Here is a 12,030-nt window from a genome sequence, read left to right as displayed (position 1 = left end):
TTGTGTTTGTAATAAACCTTTAATGTTGTGTGGTCTATGTTTCAAGTTAAATCAGACAGGCAAACATTACAAAATATCAAATTTATTTAGATTTAGTTTCTTTTTATAAAAGATTGCACATGCACACCCACACAATAATTTGTAACCATCAATATAGGCTGATAATTCTTATCATAAAGCTAGCACACAATTGCAGACTTAACAATATGGTCTTCAAGACACCATGGGGAAAGCTTGCACTGTTTGATTATAAAGATAAATGTACAAAAAAGGCAGTTTGAAAATCAAGTATAAACATTTAAAAACAATTTTACAAATGGACAAAGTACAAAAAGCTGCAGTCACTCAAAATGAATAAAAGCAATGTGGACATGGTCCATGTATAGGAAAAAGATGCTCATCTGTTTACTGTAGGTAACTATGGCTGCTTGGCTGAGAATTGTACAGAAAGAATGTTTTGCATACATTCCTTTTTTTTTTTTTTTTTTTTTTTTTGGCAGTTTCAGTTTAACTCGTGTATAGAAAATCAGGCTAGATTTTAAAATGCATTTAAGGATGAAATGGAGAACGGGTGTGAGGAAATGAGTGGACGGCTTCATTTCACACAAAGTTGGACATCAGCATAAATCCTTTTGGGCAACTTGAAAATACATTGGCTTTCAATTCATTGTACATTCACTACATTAAGGTGTAGATATAGAAATATATTGATATACAGTACTTGTATCCTCCACCAACACAATTTGGGACACTCAACAGGCGATGACAAATTGGCCCGTTCTAAAAGCTTAGAATTTGGGTCAGCAGGTAGAGGGGGCAGCATAGAGGTAGTCTTGTGTTTCAACATTTACTACTATGGAGTCATTAAACCTACAACCTTTGTGACACAAGTGCTGCGTGCTTTGACTGAAACGGTGCAATGACGGGACTGAATTTGATAAGTGATTTTTACTGTTGCATATAATTCCTTTGTGGTTATTGTTTATAACCTTTTCTTTTATATTCTCTGTAGTCTCCAAATTTAATATGGAAAGGGCATTTTGACCTTAAAAATGGTTTCTTTTTTGATCTTCACGATGGATGATGGACAAAATCAAGTCTGATGGTACGTTTATGGCTCTATAGACAACATGAGTCACCCTGCATATCACAAGACAGGAATAACTTCTGCAAATAGTCTTTGAAGTAACAAACTAATGAAAGACATGAAAATGAACACAACTGGATAAAGTACTAACCACTGTGCGATCATAAGGCAAATACATGAAGGTTTGATCTACCAGGCATTTCCATTCGGGCTGATTTTACTGCAGAGACCCTGTAGTAGATACAGAATGTGCTTGTTACGTAAGTGCCCAACATGTTTGTGAGGGAAACGCATTGCTCTGTCACAGGTGTTGAAGTAGGGCAGAAGAGAAATTAATTCTGAAAAATTTGTTAGTATACTGCATGCTCCAAGTTCCACAACTAGCCCAACATGTTGGCATGCACTCTTGAGGGGTCAGAAGGGAATGTGCTGAAGTAAAGCATGCAGACCTATTTCAATGTATGTGACTGGCTGTTATGAACCAGCGCAAGTCAAAACACTTGAAATCTTGCATTCGATTCAAAATGGACTCCCAAGATTTAACTGAGCCCTCTGTATTTGAGTGACATTCTGTTTCCAGTATACAGAGACACTAGCCAGAGTCATGTAGTTTAAAAGTGCAAGACTCAACCAAGTGCTAAATGGAGAATGTTCATCCAGAGGTTCAGAGGTAAGTAACTCAGTACTACATTGTCCAACACCAAGAGGCTGTGGGACCGTAATATGAAATGTGTTATTGAAAATATGGAGTTGATATCAATAACAAAATACAAATATTGTAATATATAACAGATGTAAAAGAATAAAGCATTTGCTAAGCTCACAAATGCAACTTCTGCACTGGATTTATTATATATATATATATATATATATATATATTTTTTGCCTTTTTTTTTTTTTTTTTTTTTTTTTTTTAAATAAGGAAGTGGATGACACTCCTCAAGTGTGTCAAGAAATTACTTTACAGTGCCAAGTCTTTGCAATAGTTTCTTCCCTTTGGTGAGAAGTCCCTTTTTCTTTTTGGAGGAGTACATGTCCATTTGGGCCCTGATGGGACTGCGGGGCCCCACGGATGCAGGGCCAGAGCCAGGGATGTGTGGATGCACTGTGGAAGAGGATGCTCTTCTGGGCGGACCAGATTTTTCCAACGGAACCTAATGAGAGACCCGTAAGGGACAGTTGAGGGTGTTAAAAAGCCAGCTGCCTCTCATACCACAGTCACTACTCCCTTCCTTGTCTTAAGTCTCTCAGCATGGCCACCCTAGCTCTGAATTCTACCCCCCTGAATGTTGCTCTGTGCACTCAGATTTATTTGAACACTCCCTCCCTCCCACCCCCATTGTCAGGTAGGAACAGTTTTCTTTCTTTTCTTTTTTTTTTTTTTTTTTTTTTTTTAAATTAAGCTCCTATAAATAAAACAACACACAATTTAAGCATGACATTAACTAACTTTAACATCAGTGTAAGGTGACAATTTTCCCAACAGTGACTATCAATGGCAGGGCAGTTTCTCTCACATAACATACATTTGCATTTCGGGACAAGTGGGGCATATTTATATCACATTCACTTTCCTGCCTGTTAAATACATATATTTACTGATACAACTGGGTTACAGATAGACTACTGGTCACTATAACTTTTCTGTAATCATGAGCTAAAAGGCTTTTAAATTGCACTTTTGGACAAGAGATTAATACAAATTTGCACTGCAGAAAATGTGCCGAGTTTAAAGCAAGACTTGGTAACTTTTGTGAGAACCAGACATTGTTTTGATTATGATGGAAAAAATTAACTTTTTAAGAAACAAAAAGCTCCACTGCTTATTTTAATACACACGCAAAATGTGTTGCTGCAGCTTGTTTAGCCAACGTTTTCAATGGAAGCTAAATACTGCAGTGTAGCAAACTTTGCTCACTGAGTCATTTTTCTGCCTCTATACCATTTGTGCAACTGTCTCATTAACATGGGATTTAGCTAAATGTAGCAATTTAACCCTTTCCAAAAACATTAGTCAGTAGCAGCCGTGCATAAAAGTTGAAAGTGAAATAAAAAGAAATAAAAGTTGCATAGTCTCACTTTATGAATACTTTTAGTTGATCATTTTTGTTTTAACTGTTGTTTAATTATGATTCAAAGGACTAAGCACTAATTTGACAACCAACACGTTTTGACAGAAATTATCTAATTCCGTCACCAAGCAAGCTGTTTTTTGTGTATGCATTTAGGGTTTTGCATGGATTTGAAACCTATGTCCAAACGTTTAAGACACAGAGGAAAATGTACAATACCACAGAGTGCAATTAGCGCTTAAATGATTTAAGCCTATGTTTAAAATAAAGTAAGACAACATATCAAATGCTGAAACTGATAGATGAAAGCAACATGTCTCAGAAAAGTTGGACATGTTTACCACTGTGTAGCATTTCCTCTCATTTAAACAACCAATTGGTGAAGAGTTGAAAGTGAAATTATTCAGCTACTAAACAGTTCCAGACCTGCTTTGTTGTATTTTTTCACTGTAAGGTCTGGACTGCACGCAGTTTAGCACCTGTAAGTCTTTTACTCTGGACTCATTCTGTTAGAATACATAGAAAATGTACTCTGACGTTATTTTGCTGAAATAAGCAAGGCTTACCTAAAAAAAAAGATGATATGATGATCCTGAACTTGTATATAATGCACAGCATCAACGGTGCCTTCAGAGAGGAGCAAATTACAAATTCCATGTGCACTAATGCAAGTTGGATGGTTGCCTTCCTCTTTATCTGTGTCAGGTCCATGAAAGAACTTTTCAGTATATTCAGTATGCATGCTTTCTTATTGTTTCTTCTTCTAATTTTTTTCATAACAAAGGTTAAACTTGTATTTGTGGATGAAACTTTGTTCAGCAACAGTGTTTTTCTTATGTCCATGAAATGATTTCCACTACAGAATCAGCTGTGTTTTTTAGTGCTGCCCGAGGACCCAAAAGATCACAGCCTCTTCTCCATGCAACCTTCTTTTTCCAACGTTTTGCTGACATTATATTCTTAAGATTCAAAACCAGTATCTCTCTGTTTCAAAATGGAACGCGTTAGTGATATTTTCAGCATGTTATAGGGTTTAAATGACTTGCAAGTCACAGCATTCTGTTTTGACACAAGTCTTAGCAGTGCTATTCATTTCAAGTAGTTCTTTTAATATTTGAAAGTAAATGTGCAAGTATAGCCTTTTAGCTTATCATGAGTTACGGCAGGAGACTTATTGCAGGAGACAGACATTGTCATGTACAACACTCAGAGAAACAACTGAAGATACCATACTTCTTGTCTAATGCATTGGCTAGGGTTGCTATGCCCTATCAACAAACGGTTTTGAGGGTTTCGGTTAAAACCAGGAGGATTGGTAAAAACACTTAGAGACACAGTAGCACAAAAGGAATGTCATACAAAGTATACTTGCTGCATACCAGAAACTAAGGGTACCCATGTCATCTGCATTAGACGAGGGGAGCGTAATCTTGGTATCCTCAGTTGCTCACTTACGTGACGGAAACAGAGCCTTTAAGGTGTGAAATGAACACTCTTCTTCTGTTTTGCCAAGCAGGTGAAGAAAAGAAATAAAAAAATATATGGTGATGGCATTTCAATAGTTTGCACTATGACAATGGCAAATTAGAAGACAAGAAAATAAATATCTGATGACACCTATAAATATTTAAACAATTGCATTATTTGTTCAACACAAAAATAACATCACATATTTACATTTAATAAATAATTCTCTGATGGCAACATAGGCTAAGTGACCTATGCTTGGTACTTTACAAGAAAGCAATTTACAAAACAAGGCAGATACAAAAGTTGTACTATGCGAGACTTATCTTTATATAAAATCTTCAAGGGTTCATGCATCTGGACTATATACCATGCTAAGCTACAGACTACATAGTTCATCTTTCAGTACAACAAAACTATTTACTCTATTAGAAATGAACTAAGATCAAACACAGAATATATTCATAAAGCATCTGTTTGAATGATAAATATGCATGTGCAAAAAGTACTGTTTTTTTAAGACATGACACACGTAAAAAGTCACAGGAGCATCTGCCCGTCAATATTACTCTCATTGAGAATGCTTTATGAATACAATAAATTCATGTATTATACAATGCAATGCAGAACTTCCCCCTTTCACAGTAGTAAACAATAAAAATAAAAGTACCTCTGTCAAGTATTATTATTAAAGTTTCTTTTTTTTCATAGATTTTAAAACATCTATTTATTTACAGTGTAATACTCTAAAGTACTTTGTACTTTGATCAATGAGACACACGCACAGACACGAAACTAAGGGAGAGAGGGAACAGAAAAAAGTAAATGGGTGATAGAGGGCTAGTATTGCGAAGGAGCATGTACCCTTTTGGTCTTTATCCGTGCTGGAGTGTCCTGTGGGTACCGAGATGGTGAATCAGTGAGAAAAACCTCAACATCATCAGGCACTTCTTCTAGAAAGTTGGAAGGAACAAGCCCCTTGTGTCCATTGAGCTCACCCTGTGGAGTACACAAGGACAGTGAGACTGTGGAAATGTTGCGGGACAATTTGTACCCATACTTTGGAGGCGAACTAAAAATTTCAATTCAAAGCTGCGTTAGACCTGAGAAATAGTTTTGTACAGAATTCTGTTTCTCTATTGCCAACTGAGCCCTGTCCCTTTTGTGTTTGTACGACTGTGATTTTGTCTCTCCGCATTAATGAGTAAGTTTTAAAAGAGATTGAGCCTTTCATTTCTCTAACAATAGCTTCATACTGGACTGTTCAGTCACTAATAAGGAACGTGAGCTGGGTTTAGATCATTTACTTAACTCACAATGTGATGCTGTAATTGTAAACCTACTCATACTAAATAGTTTGATTACAGGAAGCAATCTAATTTTGTCTAAAATTGGATCTACAACACTAAAGCTTACAGCTGATAGTCTGTGTAAAAGGGCAGAATTGTGGCAATGTTGGATTAGATAAATTAGTACATGTACAACATGGAAGAATTTAGGATGAAGTAAATAACATGGGGTCATATTAATTCATACATATTTATTTGTATTGGAAACATCCTGTTTCTCCTTTAATTCTACAGAAGAATTATCCAGGACCATTAATGACAGAATCTCAGCAGAGTGTTTTCTTTTGAGTAGAGCCCATATTATCACATATTTTTGCCCAAAGCAAAAGTTTTGATAGGTTTGTTTGTTATTGGACTCAGGTCAGCTGGTCCAGTCCAGAGTCCAGACTAAACATGGAGAAGCAGCATTTAGCTGTTATGCTGCAAACAAGTGGAACAAACTGCCAGTGGAGATTAAACTTTCACCAAATGTAGACATTTTTAAATCCAGGTTAAAAACATTTCTTTTCTCATGTGAAAATCTGCACGATATCTTTTAATTTATCTGGACTTTTGCTTGTTTTTAAATTCATTTAAATTATTTTATTTGTTTCTCTTTACATTCTTTTATGTATTTCTAATGCTTCTTCCACTCCCTGCTGCAATGCTTTTTTTTTGTAAAGCACTTTGAATTGTTTTGTACATGAAATGTGCTTTACAAATAAATTTGATTTGATTTATTGCCACCGACTTGAATTTTTTTTCTTCTTTGGTTGTCAGATATGCAGTAAAGTCCAAAACCTCTCAGAACGTTAGATGCTAAGATCAAGCAGAACATTAAAGAACTATTCTAAGCTACGAGAAAGAACAAAGAGTGCAACGGCGGATGGCACGGACTCCACAGAGCCCTGATTTCAACATCTGGTTTTAGCTTGCAACTTACATGAAAATACACATGCAACTGAGACAGCCAACATCAACAGAAAATCTGTGTGCAAGTGTGATTGATGATGTGTTAAAGGCCATAAGGTGTCTGCTGGTTTACTGTATGTATATATAATGGAACAAGTTTACAGTCATAAGGTCTCCACCTGAAAGGCTTGGGTTTTGATTGGACAGCTGATAATTCAAAAGTGGTGTGTTGTAGTGCGATTAGATAGATAGATAGATATTCACAAAAAATAGCTCTTTAACACTAAAGGGAAAGAGTTAAAAGGCATTTGGTCAATCTTGAGTACATCACACTTTTTTCTAAATTGAGAAAATGCAGCTCACTTACATAGTAAAAGCCATCTTCATCTATTTCACCAAAAACTGCGATGACATCACCGGCACAGAAAGTCAGTTCAGCCTGTCAAAAATGGGGAAAAGGGGAGGGGGGGGTGAGACAAATAGGATACATTTGATTTACTTTACCTTAATCACAGTTTATAGCAGTTTCTGTGTCTCAAAAAACCTTCAGAGACATTAAATCTAATGGGTTTAATGAGTTTGAAATGCTGTCCTTCCTTCTCCAAATCAATGTGATGCATCTTGTCTTTTTGTTTCTAATGTCTTGTTTTTGTCTCTGCTTTCTGTTTGTTCCTTATGTAAAGCGTCTTTGAGCATTTGGAAAAGCGCTATATAAAACTTATGTCTTATTATTATTATTATCTTAAACACATCAATTCAGTCTCAGAAGATGGACTGTTTCGACCGTAAATGCATCCAATGTTGTAACTTGAAGACAGGCTGGCAACACTTTGGGAACATTTCTCCTATGGGATTCTCAAGACCACACAAACCAAACAGTGTATGTACAATATGTAGGACTAAGGTCGACACAAAAGATCAAATCGAGGGAGGATGCTGGCTCAGGCAATACAAGGGGGGCACCAAAGACAGAGGGCCATGACCTGTCATCTGAAGCCCATCTCCTTCTTTGCACTCCAACAAACGAGGGAGGAAACACACACAGAGAAGACAGTACTATAGAAATAGAAAAATACTTTATTTATCCCCCAATGGGGGAAATTCAAAGTATCTACCCTCACTATAAGTATATACCCTCCTCACCCTCACTCACCTCCTCACTGAGTCTGTTGCCCTCATACTGTGTCGGTGGCAGTGCCAATAGAAAGGTGAGAGCAAGTGAAACAAAGGGGGAAAGGCCAAAGAAAACAGCATGGGAGAGTACTTTCAATCCTCTAGACACATATTGGCAAAATAATTTCTTAATTAACCTCAACTTCAACTTTACTTGAATGACGTTGTTTGGATTTGAAGGAATATTAAAAAATTACCTTGTCGAGACGAGAGTTACATAAAAAGGCTGAAACCCCTCTGTCTATTAAATACAAAACTGCAGCCAGAAGACACTTGATTGCTGCTGATTAGCTATATTGAGCATATATACTCAAAACTGGGACAAAAATCTGAACTATAACCCTCTTAACCAAAATTTTGGGGAGAAGTGTATGATAGTGCTGTTTGTCAGCAAGCTGACAGAAACCACTGGACCGGGTCTAATGAAACTTAGGCATGAGCAAAGGAAGAAACAATTACAATTTTGTGGGGATCCAAATGTCTTCTTCTAAAACTGAAATAGTAAGTAAAAGTTTATTTATATAGCACCTATCACAGACATTTGTCACAAAGCGCTTCACAGAAAAAGTAAATCCAGTAAGATATACAATGACATAAGTTACATAAAACAGAAATACAAAACAGTCATAAAAGCCACAGTCAAACTAAAAGCTTATTTAGGGCGATGGCTTTGGCACAAGAAGAGCTCACAGAGTGCCATTCAAGTTGAATTAGTTTAGAATTCAGTTAGCCATAAAGTAAAAGTAAACAGACAAACATGACAGTGGTATTAATCTTGTAACTTGGCAACAGTGATTGCAAATAAACAAACAATTTCTTCAAATTCTGCACTCTTGAAAAGTACAAATCGGGCCGCTCAAACCAGTTTGCAATTTGAGTGCTCTTCTTGTTTTTGGTAATATGCTGATTCGTACCGAGTAGTTTGTTCAAAGTGAAAGATCCTTACCTCAACATCAACGTTAGGGGAGCTCTCGCGGGGGTCATAGTCATACAGGGCCACCATTCTCCGCGTTGACATCGGATGCTGACGACCGCTCCGCCTGTTTCTTTCTGAAAAGACGTGAAGTAACAAAATTCAGAGACAAAAATGAGAGTGATTTGTGTTAAGAAGTTAAAAATCTCAGTCAAAATATCACAAAAATTGATGACACAAAGTCTGTGAATTTCCAATATGAGATATTCTGTCTTTCGATGAAAACCGAGTCCATGGTATTAGTTAGGAATACAGTGACAGCAAATATAAAGCAAATATAAAGCAAAAGTAACTAAAAGTACGAAAAAGCAAAGATAAAGCAGAGAGCAGAGAAGCATCTCAGTGCAAACAGACCTCTCTTTGACTTTCTGGACCTGCGATTTATTGAGCGGCCATCTTTGAAACGGTCGCAGTTCACTTCACAGGAAAGCAGAAAAACAGAATGAAATGGGAGGAGTAAAGTAAAGGAGAAGCAAGTCAGTAAAAAACAGCTCGGAACAGCATTAAAGGGATAGTTCGCCTCTTTTGACATGAAGCTGTATGACATCCCATATTAGCAATATCATTTATTAAATTTGACTTACCCCCCGCTGCGTCCTGTGAGCCGAGTTCCAGCCTCGTTTTGGCGTTGACGAAGGTAGTCCGGCTAGTTGGCTGGGGTTTCAAAAATAAAGCGTTTACTACGGGCTGTGTAGACCGTGCAGACCAAGCAGTCCCCTGCTTCCGAGCAGTAAACACCGTAACAGGTGCAGCTATCGGCAGGCAGCAGCACGCATTGATATGAAGGTAGAGAGAAACAGTGCCAAGCGATGTGAGGTCTGACTTTTTCTGGATGAACGATTATGTGATACAAATGTATTACTCTTTTGAATACATATTTTTTTGAGAAGGAAAACGCTTTATTTTTGTGGCCCCAGCCAACTAGCCAGACTACTTTCATCAACGCCAAAACTCAGCTGGAACTCGGCTCACAGGATGTAGCAGGGGGAAATGTTCATAAATAATATTGCTAATATGGGATGTCATACAGCTTCATGTCAAAAGAGGCGAACTATCCCTTTAAGTTGGCCAAAAGGAAGCAGAGCAAAAAAAAAAAAGAAAAAAAAAAGAAGCAAGTTGGACAAAAATGATATCACACCTAATTTCTCCACAGGAGTGTTCAGAGGAAGGAAGCCCTGTTTGATGAGCTGGTCCATCATTTCATCATCCTCTGTTTGGATCTCAGAGACCATGTTACAGGGGATCAGACCCACTCTGTCCCGGATCTTTGCCCTGTAGAATCCATCAGTATCTTTATTCCCAAACACCTAAGAAAAAAAAACAAGACACTGTCAGGATGATATTCTGCCACAAAGGTCAGGAAACCTACACACTGGGACTGCTACAGGTTAAATGAGATTATAAGCAATTGTCAAACATATCGCTAATAACAATTAATTAGAGAATATTTAAAAAGCTAAAAGATGAATGAAGAAAGTTCCAGAGATCTTCTTAATCATATGAAACATTTATCTGCATAAGCACTGTCAGGACTGAAGACACCACCTTAATAATCTGGCCTTCCTTGAATGGCAGCTCCTCATCAGCAGCATCCGGGTTGGGAGACATGGACATGGGGTCATAGTCAAACAGAGCTACAAACACGCGGGTCAGGTCCTCTGGCTCCGATTCCTCAAAATAATCCGGAGATCGCCGTCCCCGCCCGTGTCTGCGTCCGCCATAACCGTCTGAAACATAGAGGAGGCCTCTGCTGCTACTACCAGCCTTATACAGCCACGCTGGCTGTAAAGGCAATGAGAGCAGAAGGTGTCTCTTTGTTACAGCTGACAGGGGAGAGGGTGATGAGATACATGTGTGAAAAAAGAGCCAGAGGTCAAACGTCATGTTACATTTTTAGTTTTGATCTTTTTTGTAATTTGGAATAAAGAAAATGCTGTTGTTTTCACTCCCCAATAAATGCTTTTATATTCATATTTGTAAGACAGCAAGGTTCTTTGTTCACACATCTCTGCCTGCTGGCATGTCAGTTACAAAATATCACAAAGCACAGCACAACACAGAGAGGAAACACTTGTCAAGCGGTTTTTGAGGTGCAAGGGAAACTGAATGACAGTGCACATCGAGAGGACACAAGTAACACTGCACTACTTTTCATTGCTGTTTCACTGCCTTATCTCACAGAGGCTGATTTACATGCATGCTTTCCCAGAATTATACATGGCAAAGAGAGCATTCCTACATCAAATGCAGGTGTAATGTCATGCGTTAAAGCCACATCTGGAAGCAATGTGCAGCAGGAAAGGGCAAACAAGGCGCGTTCCGATGGATGATAGCATATCAAATGCCCGGGTGGTTCCTGGTAACGCAGATATCAGGGACAGTGAGGGGTAAGGGATGAACCTGATATCAGTTCCCCATGCTTTTCATGGATCACCATGTTAAATGTTTAAATGGCAGATTATAATTCTAAAACAAACCTCAAACCTACTAACAAAGTTAGTAACTGAGATATGCTGTTTGGAAGATGTCTTATAACCTAGGTTTTTCATGACAGCAGAGATACGGAATGTGCAACCGATACCATCAAGGCAAGAATGCATTGAGTAAAGTTTCTTTCCTTCTCACTTTTTTATGAATGGGTCATGCAAAATGAACAAAGGAAACTGTCTACTGTCTCATAATGGCGAGAGGAGAAGGAAAAGAGGACGGTTGTGGAAAAGGTAAGGGAAATAAGGGTGGGCTAAACTGCAGTTGGGTGGAAAGTGGCCTGATTATGAAGGGTGAATGTGAAGAGTGGGTGGTTTGGGGTTTATTGGGATTGAAGGTATAGGAGTACATACAAGGAAGGGATATTCATTCTCCAGCAACGGGAAAAGAGGTCAGTCTTGTCTTCCCCGGTCAGCTTTTTTTCAGCTAAGCTAAGCTAAACTTAAAGCAGCTAACTGTCCAGCACAGAACAAAGACCACCATGATATCACTGCATGTTTCCAAGAAGGGTTCTTGGCCTTTTCTGGAATT

General features: G+C 38.0%; 1 protein-coding gene across 17 annotated transcripts in view; it reads right to left on the bottom strand.

Moving 5' to 3' along the window:
• Window positions 1–66: 66 nt before the first annotated feature.
• The window catches only part of rimbp2b (RIMS binding protein 2b), a 91,116-nt gene continuing 79,152 nt past the window's right edge, over window positions 67–12,030 (bottom strand). For 9 of the 17 annotated variants that reach the window (XM_075468477.1, XM_075468484.1, XM_075468488.1 and 6 more), the window contains 7 exons: window positions 10,558–10,739; window positions 10,151–10,319; window positions 9,367–9,429; window positions 8,986–9,089; window positions 7,234–7,305; window positions 5,491–5,625; window positions 67–2,241 (listed from right to left, as the gene is read on the bottom strand). In XM_075468477.1, coding sequence (XP_075324592.1) covers window positions 2,044–2,241; window positions 5,491–5,625; window positions 7,234–7,305; window positions 8,986–9,089; window positions 9,367–9,429; window positions 10,151–10,319; window positions 10,558–10,739 — 923 coding nt within the window. In that variant the 3' untranslated portion in view covers window positions 67–2,043. Of the gene's footprint in view, window positions 2,242–2,478; window positions 4,660–5,490; window positions 5,626–7,233; window positions 7,306–8,985; window positions 9,090–9,366; window positions 9,430–10,150; window positions 10,320–10,557; window positions 10,795–12,030 lie in introns of those variants that run through there. The other 8 variants (XM_075468486.1, XM_075468487.1, XM_075468493.1 and 5 more) reach the window with 5 other exon arrangements.

The sequence above is a fragment of the Odontesthes bonariensis genome, chromosome 6 (genome assembly GCF_027942865.1).
Source record: "Odontesthes bonariensis isolate fOdoBon6 chromosome 6, fOdoBon6.hap1, whole genome shotgun sequence".
Lineage (NCBI taxonomy): Eukaryota > Metazoa > Chordata > Actinopteri > Atheriniformes > Atherinopsidae > Odontesthes > Odontesthes bonariensis.
This window is presented reverse-complemented; position numbering and strand designations above follow the sequence as displayed.